Source organism: Meles meles, chromosome 10 (assembly GCF_922984935.1).
Source record: "Meles meles chromosome 10, mMelMel3.1 paternal haplotype, whole genome shotgun sequence".
Taxonomy (NCBI): Eukaryota; Metazoa; Chordata; class Mammalia; order Carnivora; family Mustelidae; genus Meles; species Meles meles.
This window is the reverse complement of record NC_060075.1, coordinates 107851119-107869730: the sequence shown is the minus strand read 5'-3', so window position 1 is coordinate 107869730 and position 18612 is coordinate 107851119. Positions and strand designations below refer to the sequence as shown.

General features: G+C 43.2%; 1 protein-coding gene across 3 annotated transcripts in view; it reads left to right on the top strand.

Annotated features, from left to right (window-relative positions):
- The first annotated feature begins 11037 nt into the window (after positions 1–11037).
- CDK13 (cyclin dependent kinase 13) overlaps positions 11038–18612 on the top strand; it is a 135331-nt gene continuing 127756 nt past the window's right edge. For all 3 annotated transcript variants that reach the window (XM_046020096.1, XM_046020097.1, XM_046020099.1), the window contains exon 1: positions 11038–12251. In XM_046020096.1, coding sequence (XP_045876052.1) covers positions 11038–12251 — 1214 coding nt within the window. The remainder of the gene's footprint in view (positions 12252–18612) is intronic.

The following is an 18612-nucleotide window of genomic DNA, read 5'->3' as shown; positions in this document are numbered from 1 at the left end:
CTTATCTGGGTCTTTAGATTTTCAAGCCCTGGCGTTAGAGCTTCCTGTCAATTCATGAGTCCTTTACGTGTCTCCAACAAATTCCTTTTTAACTTGAGATTTTTAGAGTAGCTGTTAATTTTCAGTGGCATTATTTTAATTGACAAATCAGAAAAATCAACCCAGCCATTCATTAATTTTCCCAATATCCATTAAGCACCTCGGTACCATACGTAGAGTGGGCCTTAATAGGATGGTGAGTAAAGTAGACACTGTCCCTACTATCTTGGACCCTACAGTCTACTGGAGGATATCAATGAGGAAAGAGATGATTGCAGTACAAGCTTGGTGGAGAAGGACACTATTCGTCAGGAATACAAAGAAGGGGCATTTAACCCAACCTTTGTGGTGGGAGTGGCAGGGGATGTCAGAGAAAGCTTCAGAAAATTTAGATATGTAAAAATCAGACATACTTGAGAGGTAGGAGTTGGGGTGAGTATTCCAAATAGAAGAGACAGCCCATGAGAGGGCCCGGAGCTGAGAGAGGTACAGGACTTTCAAAGAGCTGAAAAGAAGTTGTCTGTGACCGAAGTGCAGAGTTTGCACAGAGATAACAACATAAATATGGAGCAATCAGATCATGCAAAAGAATATGAATCCCATGAAAGTGTTAGCACCTTCTCACACAAGCAGTCCATATTTTTTTTCCATTTTATTTATTTTTTCAGCGTTTTTTTTTTTAATTTTTAACAGTCCATATTAAGAAGGGTTTTAAACAGAAATCTTATTATACAGCAACCTGCTGCCTCAGTGCCTGAGAATATTGTGTAAGAAAATGTTGCAAAATTTGGGGGTGTGAGCAAAAATCTCTGTTATTTCCAGACTTTTTTTTTAAAAGAAAGTAATATTATGCTTTCTTTTATGTGTAGAAATGATATTAACGCGTTAAAAATTAGCAGATGGTTTGAGGATTTTCTTCTACAATGGTAATGGATTTTTATGAGTCATCAATATACTATAGAGGATTGTCTGTAACAGTAGCCTTCAGGTTTTTCTGCTTGTACTTCCTAAAATATTTTGAAACCCTCTATATACCTTTGCACATTTTAATATTAACATTGTTCTTTCATTATAAATTAAAATTAAATATTTGCAAAGGAGGCAATTTTCTGTATATTATGTTAACATTGATGTTTTTGAGATTTATTTATTTATTTGAGAGAGTGAGAGACAGAGCTGGGGGAGAGACAGAGGGAGAGGGAGAAAGAGGACCTCACGCAGATTCCCCGCTGAGCACGGAGTCCGACCTGCAGCTTGATCTCAGGACCCTGAGATCACAACCTGAGCTGAAACTAGAAGTCAGAGTCTCATTTGAGACTCATTTGAGTCCTAATTGACTGAGCCACCCATGCGCCCCTATAAATATTAATATTTAACAATAAAACTATTAGATTACTTTCTGTGTATCTAAAAGACTCTCAAATGATAGCTATTTGACACCCACTATCATTCTTCTGTTTGTTTATTTTGTCGGATTTTCTTTTTAAGTAATTTCTACACCCAAGGTGGGGCTGGTATTTACAACCCCAAGATCAAGAGTTGCCTGCTTTACCAACTGAGCCAGCCAGCCCCCGGCCCCCACTATCATTCTTTTAGAAAAACTGTATCAGCCTTCAATAGGCAGAATTTTACAATGTTCCTTTCTCTTTGAATTTATATTTTCATTCAACTTCTCTCACATAATTTTGTCCTAATGTAATATACTTACAGTTTTGCTTTAAAGTTTTTAATAATAAAAATGTAAAATAAAAAAGTTTTGATCACCTTAACACACTGCTATAAAAGTATGTAAAGAAGTAGAAATTTATGGGGCGCCTGGGTGGCTCAGTGGATTAAGCCGCTGCCTTCGGCTCGGGTCATGATCTCAGGGTCCTGGGATCGAGCCCCGCATCGGGCTCTCTGCTCCGCAGGGAGCCTGCTTCCTCCTCTCTCTCTGCCTGCCTCTCTGCATACTTGTGATCTCTCTCTCTGTCAAATAAATAAATAAAATCTTTAAAAAAAAAAAAAAAGAAGTAGAAATTTATGAAGGTTAGAATGTTTCTCCTAGTGTGAAGCAAAATTTTGACTATCAGTAATATACAATTGATCAAAACAGCAAAAATATTTCATGTTTGGATTAATCTTTTTTTTTAAGGATTTTATTTATTTATTTGACCGACAGAGACCACAAGCAGGCAGAGAGGCAAGCAGGAGGAAGCAGGCTCCCTGACCAGCAGAGAGCCCGATGCGGGGCTCGATTCCAGGACCCCAGAATCATGACCCGAACCGAAGGCAGAGGCTTTAACGCACTGAGCCACCCAGGCGCCCCTGGATTAATCATTTTTAGACATTAGTTCATATGCCCCCTATTAATTCTTCTGTCCATAGAAATATATTACCGACTACTATAATTAGACAGGTTGTCTTTATCTAAAAATCCTTCCTCACACTAGTGTTTTGATTTGTGGCTTGTTTTGTCTTTGTTCTTAGCTTTTGGGCAGTGAGTCCTTAGGATTACAGAATGAGGGGTGTTATCTTTGTTTTGTAAAGTGGAAGGAGGAGAACCTGCAAGAGACCTTTGACCACGAGAACGTTCTCAAGCAGGTCAATTTTAGAGGTATGAAGTTGAGCATCTGACCACTAATTTCTCAGAACTTTTCCAGCACATACGCCCCTTGGAATGTCTTTGAGTACCACTAGTGAGTTTGAAAATGTGAGTCTCATGTAAAGAGTACTGCTTGGGAGACCAAAAAACCCTGGATTTCTAATACAAAGTAGCAGTAGGACCTTAAACAAGACATTTCATTTGTGTAAATTTCAGTTTTTTATCAATAAAGAGAGTATGGGGCGATTGAGTTCAACGTTAAAGATTCTTTCCAGCTTTACAATACCCTGATTTCCACTAGAAATTCCTAGCTATGCTCAGGTCACTGGGAAGAAGGCCAGGTACCAAGAGGAGGGAGGAAGAAGAGATGGATGACATTTGTGTGGTCACTGAGGACAGAGTAGAGGAAAAGGAAAGGATTGCGTGGCTGGCTATACACCAAAAAACACTGTCTTAAGAAGTGTTTTTACTTGTGTTTAGAATGCATTTTGCAGGGGGGCACCTGGGTAGCTCAGTCGGTTGAGTGTTGGACTCTCAATTTTGGCTTAAGTTGTGATCTCATGGGTCGTGAGATCGAGTCCCATATCTGGCTCCCTCATCGGTGGGGGTTTGTCTGAGAGTCTCTCCCTCCCTCTCCCTCTGCCCCCACCCCCACTTGTGTGCACGCTCTAAAATAAATAAATAAATCGTAAAATAAAAAAGAATACATTTTCCATTAACATTCCAATTTCATATTATTGTTTCTGTGGCTGTAGACAATTTAATCTCTTTGAGCTGTACTTCCCTTAAGTGTTAAATGGGAATAATTCTGTCTACCTTGGGGTGCCTGACTGGCTGAGGCCACAGAGCATGCAACTTTTGATCTTGGGGCTTTTTTGTTTGTTTGTTTGTTTTTGATCTTGGGATTTTAAGTTCAAGTCCCACATTGGGTGTAGAGATTACTTAAAAACAAAATTTTAAAAATACTGTCTACTTTGTAACTTGGGTGACAATTAAAAGACAGAAACTAAGACTGATTTTGGCATAATCCTTTCAAAGTTCGTCTGTGTTGTAGCATGCATCAGAAGTCCGTTCCTTTTTATTGCTGACAAATACTATATTGTATGACTATGTCACATTTTTGTTTTTCCGTTCATCTATTAATGGACATTTGGGTTCTTTCTACTTTTTGGCTATTATGAATTATGCTGGTATAAACATTTATGTACAAGTTTTTCCATGGAGATATGTTTTCACTACTCATAGGTATCTACTTAGGGGTACAATTGCTGGGTCACATTGAAACTCTATGATTAACATTTTGAGGAACTGCCAAACTGTTTGCCGAAGCAGCTGTACCATTTTTACATTCTTGCCAGCAATGGATCCAAGGGTTCCATTTTCTTCACATTTTTCAACAAAACTTGTCTATTGATTATAATAGCCACCCTTGTGTTCGAAGTGGTATCTCATTATGGTTTTTAACTGAATTTCCCTAATTGCGAATAATGCTGAGCATCTTTTCATCCCCAGATCATTACAAAAGTTGCTCCAGGACAGGCATGAAACCTGGTTTAGTTGCTGTTATCTCTGATCTGTTGGTAATGGGCCTCTGAACCATGTGAGACATGAGTGTGGGAGCAGCACATCTATTACTGCAAAGTTTTACTAGCGAAATTCACCTTAAAATTTTATCACAAATATTACCTTATTCTGAAATGCATTACCTTTCTCTCTCGATCCCAGGCTTCTTTCAGAACAAAGTGGTGAGTAATGGTTGGATTAACATCAAGAGCATCACTGAACTTGACCTTCCCTCCAACCAATTCCCCAAACGTTTTGTCCCCACACGCATTGTGTTCCCAGTTCCTTCCTTAGTGAATGAAGAATTTAATTCCAAAAGCCATGGTATAAACGCCAGGGTTCTTCTCCCGTAGCTCTCCCTTCTCTTCTTTCTCAAATCCTGGGAAGGGGCAGACACCTCAGTCTGAAGGCATGGGGGAGCCCAGAGTGGTGAGGGACACACAGGGAAAGGATTTACCCTCAGGGAAAGGCTTCAAGGAGTTCAGCCTAGTGGAGTGAGGCACTTAGTCTAGGGTACCAAAATGAGGCCCTGGTGCTACAGAAAAGGATACTGGTGCCCCTGAGATAGGAGACCTGCAGCCTCAAAATCCTTTCATCCTGAAGAGTCACTGCTAAATTGCTTGCCCTTCTGGTGAGGGCCACAGAACCACACTTGGAGCATGTCCTTCTCAAGCCCAAGCTGCTGGGCAATGTAGCTGATGTGCTCCTGTGTGGGTTTCAGGCACTTATGTTGAGATGGAGTCTGAGGCCATATTTAGAATGTGCAGGAAGGAGTGCTGTCGTTAATTAATGATATCCATCATGGAAGTGGAATGAACATGGGTCACACCGCAATATTTAAGAATTTAGTTTGGCTGTAATAAAACTGGAAAAAGCAGTGGCTTAAACATATTGCCAGCTTTATGTCTTTTTTGTCCAGGGTTGGTTTGACACATGCACAATATCCTCAGGGAGACAGGCCCCTCTGGCCTTCCTTCACCTAGTAATTCTTAGCACATGTTTGTTTCTTTGTAGTCACAAGACGGCTGCTCCAACTCCAGTATTGCATTTGAATTCCAGACGTAAAGAAAACTAAGACTGAAGGGAAAAGGCACAGGGCACTTAAATTTGCCTTCCATTTTAAGAAGTATTTACGGAAGCCTTATCCAATAACTTCCACTCGCATTTCATTGGCCAGAACTGCATAATACGTTTAAGTCCTTCATCTGCAAGGAGTGCTGGGAGTTGTAGTTTTTCACCAGGCATATTTATACCCCCTTCAAACCAGTGTTCTGTTACTTATGATCAGGGAGAATCCATATTAGGAGGGTCTCTAGTAGTTCAGTCCACCATTCCTGTTCTATAAATAAGAACCCTTCAGCTTTATTGAACCAGGAAGAACTCTTTTCCTCCTCACCTGCCCCCCCCCCACCCCCGCCCCCAGCCCCCAAATCACCACACACAGAGGCAGCATTGCTCTTCTGCAAAGGATTGTTAGCCAGTATGGGCTCTGAACTGTGTGAAAGATGAGCATGGGAGAGGCACATCTTTTATTTCTGAGTTTACTAGTGAAATTGATCTTAAAATTTTATCATAAATTTTGCGTTATACTATTTTGTACTGGGGAACTTATTACTATATCTGTGTTCAGTATAAGTCTCAGGACTGATAACACTGTGAAACATCTTGTAATTTTTTTTTTAAAAAGAGGGAGGAGCCAAGGGAGAGGGAGAGAGAGAATCCCAAGCAGACTCCATGCCCAGAGAGAAGCCCAGTCTCACAACCCATGAGATCATGACCTAAGCCAAAATCAAGAGTCAGACGCTTAACCAACTGAGCCACCAAGGTACCCCAGGAACATCTTGTAATTCTTAAAAGACTGGACTATAAACCTAGATGGATTTGGGTTAGGATCCCAGAGCTATATTTACTAGCAATGTACATTTAATCTATCAATGCCTGTTTCCTCATATATAAACTGTGGATAATAATTCTTATAAGTGGGATGATAGGATAATTTATGTCCAAACTGGAAAATTTTAATGTGATGGAAAGGGGATAATATTAACTATTATGCTTGAACAAGTGGCATAAGCCCAGAACTATGGTCACCCTACTTCTAGGTACTGATGAGAGGATTAAATGAGAAAATAAAGCATTTAGTACAGAGCCTGATACAGAGCAAGTGCTCAGTAAATTATAGCCACTACGTTTTTATTTTTCAATTGAAAATTTCCATTGTTTCAGTTTTTCTAACAATAATACGTTGATAATCTTCCTTATGATAAAGAATAGTGGACTGACATAACAAGAGCTTGATTTTTTTTCAAGGTGGAGAAAAACCTAATTAAAAGTCAAACAGCCAAATTCTCCAGGGGAGGAACCGTGTTGAAAGACATTGCAGAAATCATTAGAAGCACAAAGCAGGGAGTCAGAATTTTAACGATTTTGTATACTATTTCTCAAAGGTTTTGGTCTGAAGATCCTCTTATACTCTTAAAAAATTTTTGAGGACCACAAAGAGTTTCATTTATATGAGTTATATCTACTGATATTATAAATAAAAGTGGAAAATATTTGAAAGTATTCATGCAAAATAACAATAACCCCATCATATATTAACACAGCGAACATTTAATTATCTTTACAAATAAAATAAGAATGAGAGGATTAATATTTCGGCAAATCTCCTTATTGACTAGTTTAATAGAACTGAAACTGATTCTCACTTCTGCCTTTTATGCAATTTGTTGCAATATGTTGTGTTGGTGAAAATATATGAACTGAGATAGGTCCTTGGAAACAAGGGAATATTTTAATAGCCTTTCTGTGGTTATTCTTTTATGCTACACCAAAACTCCACAGTAGTTTTTTTTTTTAATATTTTATTTATTTGACAGAGAGAAGTCACAACTAGGCAGAGAGGCAGGCAGAGAGAGAGGAGGAAGCAGGCTCCCTGCGGAGTAGAGAGCCGGACGTGGGGCTCGATCCCAGGATCCTGGGATCATGACCTGAGCCGAAGGCAGAGGCTTTAACCCACTGAGCCACCCAGGCACCCCTCCACAGTAGTTTTTTAAAGGTTAGATGTAAAGTGGAATCTGAAATCCTATCAATGAACTTTTTGTACTGTTATTTCAAAGCCTGCTGGTCAGTCTTGCACTTTGATGAATGTTTTACTCAAGATTTTGTAAAATCATCCATTAGTTTATTGAGTCATTCAGATATTCCAAATGTTTCACATTTGAGAAACCTAATACTGTATAACATTCTAGAAAATATAAGAACACACAAGCACACATTCCATTAGCCAGAAGAATGATGATGTCATGTTGTGTCTGGAAAACTCCATTGTAAATTCATGAGATGAGAGTGATAAAAACAAATCATGTTTTTTTTATTATGAAAATAGATTTGACTGCATGGGTCACTGAATAGGTTTTAGTCTCAAGACACACTTTAAGAACAGCTGATATGGTATGATATGACCGTTAGATAAATAAAACAAATTTAGGGGCGCCTGGGTGGCTCAGCAGGTTAAAGCCTCTGCCTTCAGCTCAGGTCATGATCCCAGGGTCCCGGGATCGAGCCCCGCATCAGGCTCTCTGCTTGGCTGGGAGCCTGCTTCCTCCTCTCTCTCTCTCTGCCTGCCTCTCTGCCTACTTGTAATCTCTATCTGTCAAATAAATAAATCTTTAAAAAAAATAAAATAAAATAAAACAAATTTACCACCTGCTTTTTTTTTAAATCAGGAGGCAATAAATTATAACACACAAACAGTGAGATACTAAAATATAATTCCAAATGGCAATTTCAAATCTTTTTATATGAAGACAAGTAGACATGCTTAAGAAACAGATGGCTTCTAATTTATAGGTCTTTCTCATTTTTTTTTTTTCGTTTGAACTCGATTATTAGTATTTCAACGTATGTAGGCAGGTATCTTTGAGAAGCTCATAATTTTTCGTTTCTTCCTCCTTTCCATTCTTCCCAAGACAGAATCTTTGCAGAACATGTAGGCAGCAAAACCTTACTAAAAATATTTTAGTACATCTTTTCTGTTTGCAACCTGGCCTGTAAGCTGCCCACTTATTATGGGTCGAGGTTGTTTTTTGTTTTTCCGCAAGTATAGATGACATTCTCAAGTGAAATTGGTTACAGATTTGAGAACCTGCTAAGTAAACTTATTCTGCTTTCCTTTTCTGTTACTCCAGGCTTTTCAAAGTACAATGATAGTAGTTAATCCTATTTTTTGGAAAAAACCGCTTGCTAACTGGTCTCTAGCAGGCTATAAGACCTCCACGCAGCAATACTACCAAAGAGAAATTTGTTTTAGGCACCCTGCCCCTTACTTTTCTATTCAGTTTCTCAATGCCCTTTCCACTTCCTGCGGGCTGCACACGAACCCCCACTGTGTGGCCCACCCAGGTCTACCTTCCTGGGCAATGCTTTGCCTCCTCCTTTATCCTTCAGCAAACATACACCCTTTGTATTCATTCTTTCACTTTAGTCTGATTTTCATCTTTGATTAGTCCAGTCTGAAATACAGTGTTAGTGGATGTCAAGCCAATTAAAAATATTTACACTAGGGCATGAATGATGGATGGGTACCAAGTGTTTAGGAACTAAGAACCAACTGACGGTCTGAAAAAATAAACCTGCAAAGGGGTTGCTATATGTAGTCCCTGAGTGGACTCCTTAGCTTTTCTTTTCAAGCACATGAAAGCCACCTGGCTGGCTCAGTTGGTAATGCACTGGACTCCTCCCGATCTCCCCGTAGTAAGTTGGAGCCCCATGTTGGGTGTAGAAATTACTAAAAAATACAATCTTAGAAAGAAAAGAAGATATTGCAAGCACAGTAAGAGCCAATTATCCCATGAGCCCAGTCTATCACTGAAAGGTAAGCTTAGTAAGGCAAGAAATTAGATGTGAAGACACCGAATGGCTACATTCGGCGCTTCCACAGGTTTAGACATTAAGGAGAAAGTGGGTGAAGTGCTGAGAGGGCAGCCCTGATTTGAGCAAATATTTTTACTTCAAGCAGCTGTAATAATTCTGGGATTTCCAGTAGTCCCTTTTGACGTTTCATTTACTCCCTGAATTAACGTTAAGGCTTTTTTTTTTTTTTTAGATTTTATTTATGTATTTGACAGAGAGAGATCACAAGTAGGCAGAGAGGCAAGCAGAGAGAGTGAGAGGGAAGCAGGCTCCCTGCCGAGCAGAGAGCCCGATGCGGGACTCGATCCCAGGACCTGAGCCGAAGGCAGTGGCCTAAACCACTGAGCCACCCAGGCGCCCCCTCTTTTTTTTTTTTTTAAGTGAATTTCAGTGTTACTAATGCTCAAGACTGTGACACCCAAGTGTGTTTTCACGTTAAGATGGGGCCGCGAACTTGGGCGTAGGTAAGGCGGTTTAAACACTGCCACCTCCACCTTCTTTTGCGGGCTGCCCTCTCTTCTCCCCAGGGTCTGGCTGAGGGCACATGATGGGGTGACTACCCAGTCCAGGAGGCCCCCAACGGAATTATTGAGTCCCCAAACTCTTGCTGTTGCCCTGACCTTTCAACAGGCGGGCGGTGCAACTCCACGTTGGACCCAACATGCACGACCGGCGTGCGATCACTGCGAGAGACTCAAGCGACAGCAGCACGCGAACACGAACCCTCCCTCTCCTTTCTTTAACCCTGCCTCACATGTAGTCCCGCCCTCACCGGAAGTGGAGCCGTTTCTACATTACGCCACGTCCGGTCCGCGCGCCCGTCTCTGGCGGGAGCGAGCACGCTGGTGCGCGGCAACTTTGTTCCCGCCTCCTTTGCCCCAACACCACTCACCTTCGGCTTTCTCGGAACGTGACGTGCGTGCGCGCCCCCGGCCTTGCGTCAGGGCCGAGGGGAAAGGCCGAAAGAGCGAGGCGAGGAGGGGTTGTGGAGGTTAGGGCCCAACCAGCAAGTCCCGTTGCCCTCCCTCCTCCTTGACAAGGATCGGAGAGGGAAGGGGAGGAGCGAGCCGGGGCCGGCCGCGCACACCAGGAGCCTCCTCGTGGAGGGGGGGGCGGAGGAAAGGGGAGCTCCGCCACCTCTGTTCGCGGCGGCGGCGAAGGAAGAAGAAAGTCAGGGCCCGTACCCACCGCCACAGGCTCAGAAACTTCCCCCTCCCCGCCCCTATCTCCCCGGAAACAGCCCCCCGCCCAGCCCCGCACACTCGCTGCCCCAACCGTGAGCCGCAGCCCGGTCGCCCCCGCCTCGCCCCGCCCCGCCGCCGGTCCCTGCGGGCGGCAGAGTGCGCGAGGCCCTAGGCCGGGAGTTGTTGTCAGGCCCAGGCCACTTCCGAGGCACCCGCCGTGTGCCGCCGCCACCACAGGAGGACGACGTCGACGCGGCGGAGGCGGCGGCGGCGGAGGCGTGTTGTTGTCTCGCCCACTCCCCTCCCCTGAACTCGCACCCAACGTCAGGGCGCGATGGAGTGAAGCGGAGACGAAGGTGGTACTTCCGCGTTGCGCTGCCCGAGTCGAGAGCGCGGCCGAGGCCGCTCCCCCACCCCCGGGGGCACTTGGAGGACTCCGGACTCCCCCGCAGGTCAGCGCCCGGCGCATCTGCTGTGCTTGCTGCTGAGGATAGGACGACGAGCACGATCGCGAGCTCCGCCACCTGGATTCCTGCTTCCCTCAGGCCCGGAGGCCGCTGCATACCCGACTGTGACCTGGAACCCAGGGACCCGAGTCCTGACCCGGATTATCGTGGCGTGTCTTCTGGCCGGTCCTGGCGCTCGTTGTCCCTCCGCCGCCGCCGCAGTTCGCGTTTCCGGCGGGGGAGATGGCCAGGATCTGACCCGGGAGGAGGCCGCACCCGCGCCGCGCTCTGCGGCGGGCTCTAGGCGATGCCGAGCAGCTCGGACACGGCGCTGGGGGGAGGCGGGGGCCTGAGCTGGGCGGAGAAGAAGTTGGAGGAACGCCGCAAGCGGAGGCGATTCCTGTCCCCTCAGCAGCCGCCGCTGCTGTTGCCGCTCCTGCAGCCGCAGCTCCTGCAACCGCCGCCGCCCCCGCCGCCTCTGCTCTTCCTGGCTGCTCCCGGCACGGCCGCCGCCGCAGCCGCCGCCGCCGCGGCCTCCTCCTCTTGCTTCAGCCCGGGCCCCCCTCTGGAGGTCAAGCGGCTGGCGAGAGGCAAGAGGCGCGCAGGAGGGCGGCAGAAGCGGCGCCGCGGGCCCCGCGCCGGGCAGGAGGCGGAGAAGCGTCGGGTCTTCTCGCTGCCCCAGCCGCAGCAGGACGGCGGTGGCGGTGCTAGTAGCGGCGGGGGTGTGACCCCGCTGGTGGAATACGAGGATGTGAGCTCCCAGTCCGAGCAGGGGCTGCTGCTGGGGGGGGCCAGCGCGGCAACGGCGGCGACGGCTGCCGGGGGAACGGGGGGCAGCGGCGGGAGTCCGGCCTCCTCCTCCGGCACCCAGCGGCGCGGGGAGGGGTCGGAGCGCAGGCCCCGCCGGGACCGCCGCAGCAGCAGCGGCCGCAGCAAGGAGCGCCACCGCGAGCACCGGCGGCGGGATGGGCAGCGCGGCGGCAGCGACGCCTCCAAGTCCCGCAGCCGCCACAGCCACAGCGGCGAGGAGCGGGCCGAGGCCGCCAAGAGCGGCAGCAGCAGCAGCAGCGGCGGCCGCCGGAAAAGCGCCTCGGCCACGTCTAGCAGCAGCAGCAGCCGCAAAGATCGAGACCTGAAGGCCCACCGGAGCCGGACTAAGTCGTCCAAGGAGCCGCCTTCGGCCTACAAGGAGCCGCCCAAGGCCTACCGGGAGGACAAGAGCGAGCCCAAGGCCTACAGGCGGCGGCAGCGGTCCTTGAGTCCGCTGGGAGGTCGGGACGACAGCCCGGTGTCCCACAGGGCCTCGCAGAGCCTGAGGAGCCGCAAGTCCCCCAGCCCGGCAGGAGGTGGCAGCAGCCCGTACTCTCGGCGGCTGCCGCGCTCCCCGAGCCCCTACAGCCGCCGCCGCTCCCCCAGCTACAGCCGCCACAGCTCCTACGAGCGGGGCGGCGACGTGTCCCCCAGCCCGTACAGCAGCAGCAGCTGGCGCCGCTCCCGGAGCCCCTACAGCCCCGTGATCAGGTGAGTCCGCCCCCCGGGCGTTCGTCCTTTGCTGCGCCGACCTGTTCCCCGGGAGGCTGGCGAAGTGGTGATTGGCCTCTTCCGAGCCGCCCCAGTCGGCCACCGGCGCTAGAAAACCCAACTTCAGGCTGGGTTCAAGTAGGGAGAAGCGTTTTCGCGCGCCCAGGACACCTTTTAGCGGGGTGGAGGGACAAAGCAACAGGTCCAGCAGAGTTGTTCTCCTCGCTGGGGCAGGGAACATTTCGAAGAAAGAGTTCCCAGAGTTTTAAACTTGTTGCATTAACATATTAACGGGGTTTCTCTCAACGGCTCTTTGCATTTCCAGCAGTTTCTCTGGGAAAACCTAGAGGTGGTTTAATTTGTCATAATTTTGAAAGCCCTCTGAAGAGGTTTCATCTTTGGAGATTTAGGGACCGACCCACATATTGTGGAGGAGACTCGCAATCACTTGCTGATGTCAGAGTTAGATGTGGATTGCACATGTTGCAGGCGATGAATACAGCGATGGAAAGAGCAGCTTTTCTCTAGAGTTTATTTTAATATGTGAAAAAAGCTTATGTGGAAACTTACAGCTCTAAATTCTTAAGGAAGATGCTCATTTTGTGATATTCTTGTGTGGAATGGTTTTTTTAAGTGTCAAAAGAAAAAAAATGACAAGATTGTGGTTTCACTGTTGGTTTGTGATGACACCCAGTTGCTAATAACGTATAATTAATTGGTGTAACCAAGTGAATGGTCTTGTTCGCCGTTACAGTATTACACTGTTTACTATTATATTAAATTACTACTTACATTTACTTTAAAGTTAGCTATATTTTTAAATATCACCATCATTGTTCAGAAATCTTTAAAAGGTATAATTTAACGTAGCGAAATTGGAGTAAATCTTTTATGTAGTTGTTATACCTTGTTATATAATTCTGTTCTTCAGGAAAAGTATGAGCATTGATCGATGCATACCTGTTAAGCAAAATTAATTAAAAATAACTTTTGAGTATTTTGGAGGTTCTATTTCTTGAGCTGTCTGAAAATTCTTGTAGTTTAGTGTATTATAGTTTAGAATATTAAAAAATGACTTTTCGCTGGTTGTGTTTTTCCTATTGGTCTTAGTTTTCAGTAATGCCAAGTGGATGCAAGTACTTCTGAGTAGACGTTATGTTGAATCTCGGTGCATGTACTTGTAAAATTACCGGATCTCTTTGAAGTATCAGCCTAGTAAATATTTGTCAAGACGGGATGCAAGTAGAGATCTGGTTGTGAGTTGTCCTTAAATGAAAGCAGCTGTACAAATCTCTTCATTCTTACAATGTTCAGTACACTTAAAATGCTAGTAGATGCTTTAAGGAAAAGTCTATCAACACTGATAACTCAGTTCACCAAATATATCTTTATATCACTCCTTGCATTTTACTTTTAGTTAAAATATTTTAGATTTGCCAGAGGTTTGCATTTTTTAATTGTTTGTTTGTTTTTTGCAATTAACATTGTTTTTGAAAACTGACTAGGTTAAGTCTCAGGACTTTAGATAGCAGTTTTGAGGGTTTGATGCAATTTTAAGAAATTGGGTTTGTGGGGCGCCTGGGTGGCTCAGTGGGTTAAAGCCTCTGCCTTCGGCTCAGGTCATGATCCCAGGGTCCTGGGATCGAGCCCCACATCGGAGCCCCACATCCGGCTCGCTGCTCTGCAGGGAGCCTGCTTCCTCCTCTCTCTCTGCCTGCCTCTCTGCCTAGTTGTGATTTCTCTCTCTGTCAAATAAATAAAATATTAAAAAAAAAAAAAGAAAGAAATTGGGTTTGTGTTTATCTGAATTTTTAGTTGCTGGATACTTCAGCAAGGTCCTACCCTTAAGAGTCACAGGTATTTTATATATATCGTGTAGTAGTGTCATGTATGATTAGTATTATTTGTATTTAGCAAATATTTACTCAGCACATCATATGCTAGTTACTGTTCCAGGGCCTGGAATAGATTCATGAAGGAAGCTGAAGTCCTTGCCTTCATGAAGATTGCATTCTAGAGGACCATTCGTTGCTGAATCTTTTCATGGTTTTTATACTGACCACCGGTATTTCTAAAGGATTGGATTTGGACAAAGCTTTAGAGTATCTTGGCCAACATTCCAGACAGCTGTCCATTTGGTGTGTGCCTAAATACATATAGACATGGAAAGACATTACTTTGAGACAGTCTCTTCTGTTAGATTTGGGACTTGAGAGTTCTAGACTGGACTGCTTTGCCCCAATATCCTAGCAAGACTCTCCCTTAGAGACTCAGTTTCCTAAACTGTAACAGAGAAATACTTGTGAGGTTTTTTGGGATTATTTCAAGGATTAAGTGAAATTTTATGTTTTGTAAAGTATAGAAATACTATAGATCATTATGGAAATGTAATGTGGTTGAATTATTATTGAATAGTTTGAATTATTAGAACCCTTCACATTGAAACTGAAATCTCCTTCCGTATAACTTTCTATCCATTGCTTCAAGTTTAACCAGAGCAAACTCGACTGTATGCTACTACTTTAAAAAAATGTAAGACACTTGCAAGTCTTCTGAGTCTTTCCTTCTTTGGTCCAAAAACTTCATTTGTCATGAGGTATGGTTTTCAGATTTTTCACATTGTATCTGTTTGTCAGCTGTCCTGCTTAAAATTTAGGGCCCAGAATTTACACCTAACATAGCTGATTGGAAAAATTAAAAAATTTTTAAATACAGCAAGTGTGTTATTACTGTTTAGGAATAGTTAATTGAACACATTTGTCCAGTTTAATGCAAAAAGTTTTACTTTAAGAATTTAGCAATGTCTTAATGGCCTGTGTTATTTAATGAATAGTCTGCTGGATTTTGAGCTCTGAAGGCAGCTATCCTGTCTTAACCCACCATTGTATTCCTAGTGTTCAGCATAGTATTTGGCAGAAGTCATTGCTTAGTAATTGTTGAATGGGTAAATGAAGGGATGATGGAGTTTACTGAGCATATGAAATATTGTGGGCCTGGATTGTATAAGTATTTAATAGAGACCATGTGTTATGCTATAAGAAAGAGCAGTATGATCTTTTACCAGCCCGCATGGACCTTATGTATTAATGACTTGTCAGTATAGATATTTTAAGGAGATGCATGCACATTGAAAATAGTATTCAAACCATAGTATGAAGATTTTTCTTGGTCTTATTTAGTTCCTGTCATGTGAGAGTATAGTAGAGCTGTTTTTGAAGGGAGGGAATGGTACTGACATTTGGGTCTTACCATGTGCCAGGCATTGATAAATACTTAACAACATGCATTCACCTCCTACATTTCTATTGATAGATGGGGAAACTGAAGCTCCAAAAAACAAGTGATTTGTTCCGAAGTCAGCTTGGATTAAAACCCTAGGTTGACTGAAGTGACATGTGCTTTTTTTTTTTTTTTTTAGATTTTATTTTATTCATTTGACAGAGTGAAATCACAAGTAGGCAGAGAGAGAGAGAGGGAGAAGGAGGCTTCCCGCTGAGCAGAGAGCCGGGCTTGGCTCAGGCCTTGATCCCAGGACCCTGAGATCCTGACCTGAGCGGAAAGCAGGGGTCCAACCCACTGAGCCACTCCGGCGCCCCTGAAGTGACATGCTCTTGATACTAGGTATTGATACTGTCATGGCATTCAAGGGAGCTGACCCCTTCAAGTAGTGATCTGTTTTGCTAAAATTCATCTCCTGTTTGGGTGTTTATGTATCAATTTATTCTACATGGCCGTTTTTTGCAGCATTTTCAGAATTGTGAAAAACAAATTCTTCTAGAGATTCTTTTGGCTCATTAACTTGTAGTTTTTATGAGTCTAAAAACATGTCCTTGAAGACTTTAATTATATTTAGTTATTGACAGTTTTTTTTTGTTTGTTTTTTGTTTTTTTTTTGCAGTGGGATATCTTGATCTGAACTCACTCTAGTCAGATCAGTTACAAACAGGACACTAAATTGTTATATATACTGTTAATTGGTTCTGTTTATGAACTTACGGAGAGTGAGATTCTTTTCCATTGAGAAGCAGCAGAAGCCTCCATTATGGAGCAGTATAGCGACCCTGGGAGTCTAAAGATGGGTGGACCGGTAGGTGTAAGTAAGTGAAGTTACTAGTATTTACTTGTGTATGGTATGGGGTACTTCTGTCATGGTTTATTGAATGTAATTGTCCTAAAAACTGTGTTCAGAAATATACAAAATGAAGACATTTCAGAATAAGGAAAAAAGGTCCTGTTAACTCATAAAGTGCTGCTGATTTGATTTGTGCTTAATAGAACTAAATCACGAGTATCATTAGGTGAATGTTATGCTTAAAATGTTTTTTTAAAATGTCAGATGTGTAGGATACTAGAATAACTGCAGAAACACTCAGAAGGAATGGAGATTTAGGTGAAGCCTTAAGTCTCCAAATCTGTAATCACTTATTTCATTCTCAAGATGGCCTTGTGTTTTGTTCCTTCTCTGACTAAACTTTACCCAACATTTACATCCTGCACAGTCTTTATCATTTATTTGTTCTAACACTAATATTTATCCCATTTCCATTTTCAGCAACTCAGTTTAGGCCTTTGTTTTTAATCAGACTTCCTGTTACCGTTCTTTTCTTGCTGTTCTTCCATTCCTTTCTTCCCAATTCATTCTTTTTCAGGAGAATTTTCTTAAGGTCTTGGTCAGATTGTGTCACTTCCACAGTCCAGATTTGCCAGTGCGTTGTCAGGTAATGCCTTTTATGAACTGGCCCCATTCTATCAGAATTCTATTTTTAGAGGCACTTTTATTTCTCTGTAGTTTTACTCTTGCTGTTCTTTTACCTTGAAATGCCCTCTTCCCCCCTTCTCTGCTTCAGGCTTTGCTTCAAAACCCAGCTCCCAATTCAACCATCTCAAGATCTTGCTCCATTCATGTAGAAAAAGTTCATTCTTATATTCCTATGGCACTTTGCTTTTTCTTTGTTATAGAGCTTTAAAAAATTCTACTTAATATTCTCATTATTTGGCTGGCTACATTTGTATTTTCTCTACTAGACTGTAAGCTCCTGGAGGACAAATTTTAATGTGTATTTATTAGTGGTTGAATCAGTTTAAATAGCATTTTCTCCACAGATTAATGCAAACCAACTTTGCACAGATTGCACTTGCATCTTGGAACTTACTTGCTATTTTGGTTCACATATACTCTAGGATAGGTGAAGTGATTGGTAAGGAGAGAATTTAAGAACCTTCTCTTTCCAGCTGCTGCTTTACTGGAATGAGTTGAGGATGCTAGGAGTCACTTCTAGTGTGAATAGAATAAATTCAGACCTCGTGTTTGTATTTGCATTCTGCTGTACTAATCAAAATAGGTGATATGTTTTCTTCGTGAAGATTTTCTGAACAAACTGTATGCCAAGCTTTATTTCCTAACTCTGAAAAATTATAGCTATTTCTCAAAAATCAGTTGACAATTAATATTAATATTAATATTTTAGATAATTTTGATCTCTTATTCTCTGCTTTTTCTATGAATAGCACTTACATTTTTATTGTTGTTTTTGTTTTTGCTTGGTTTTGTTTTACAGGTAGATATTTGTAAACTTTAAAGTGGATGTTAGAAGCAAAAGTAAGTGTCAGGCTAGAGTCAGAAGTATTACTTGTTTGTAGTGATTTTTTTTTGTTCCTTGAATTTCCACACATCTAAATTGTGAGAGAATCTAGTTTTCTTAGTATATTTTGGAAACAAAATAAATGTAGATTAGAGGATTAAAAACTAGAATTTATTTTATTCATTTTTTAAGTTTTTATTTAAATTCTAATTAGTTAACATATAGTGTAATATTGTTTTAGGTGTACAGGATAGTGACTCACCGGTTCCCTGCAACACCCGGCGCTCATCACAACAACGGCGCTCTAATCTGCATCACCTATTTAATCCATCCCCGACCCCCACCCCCAACCTCTGGTAACCATGTTTGTTCTCTGCAAAGAGTCTGCTTCTTGGTTTGCCCCCCCTTTCTCTTTTTTTCCCTTTGTTGGTTTAAAAACTGGGATTTGTAAAATGGAAATGAAAAAGGTAGTGAGAGGAACTGAAAACTGAAAGTAGTTAATGGGCTGCAGTCTCCCCACTTTTCTGTTTCTGCGTTTTCACTTGCATGGGGTACTTTCATTGAGATATTTTATAGACTCTCCAAACTTATCTAACATTAAATTAATTATTTCACCTTTCTTGGAGTCATTTCTTTTTCTGATACTGCTCTTCATTACTTTTCACCTGTTCACAAAGATACTACAGGCTCAAGGTGGAAGTTTTCAGTTAGTACAGAAGAGTGAGAGAGTAAAAGTCTTTATGAATCCAACCATCTAAGATGATCATCTTTGAGGTTTT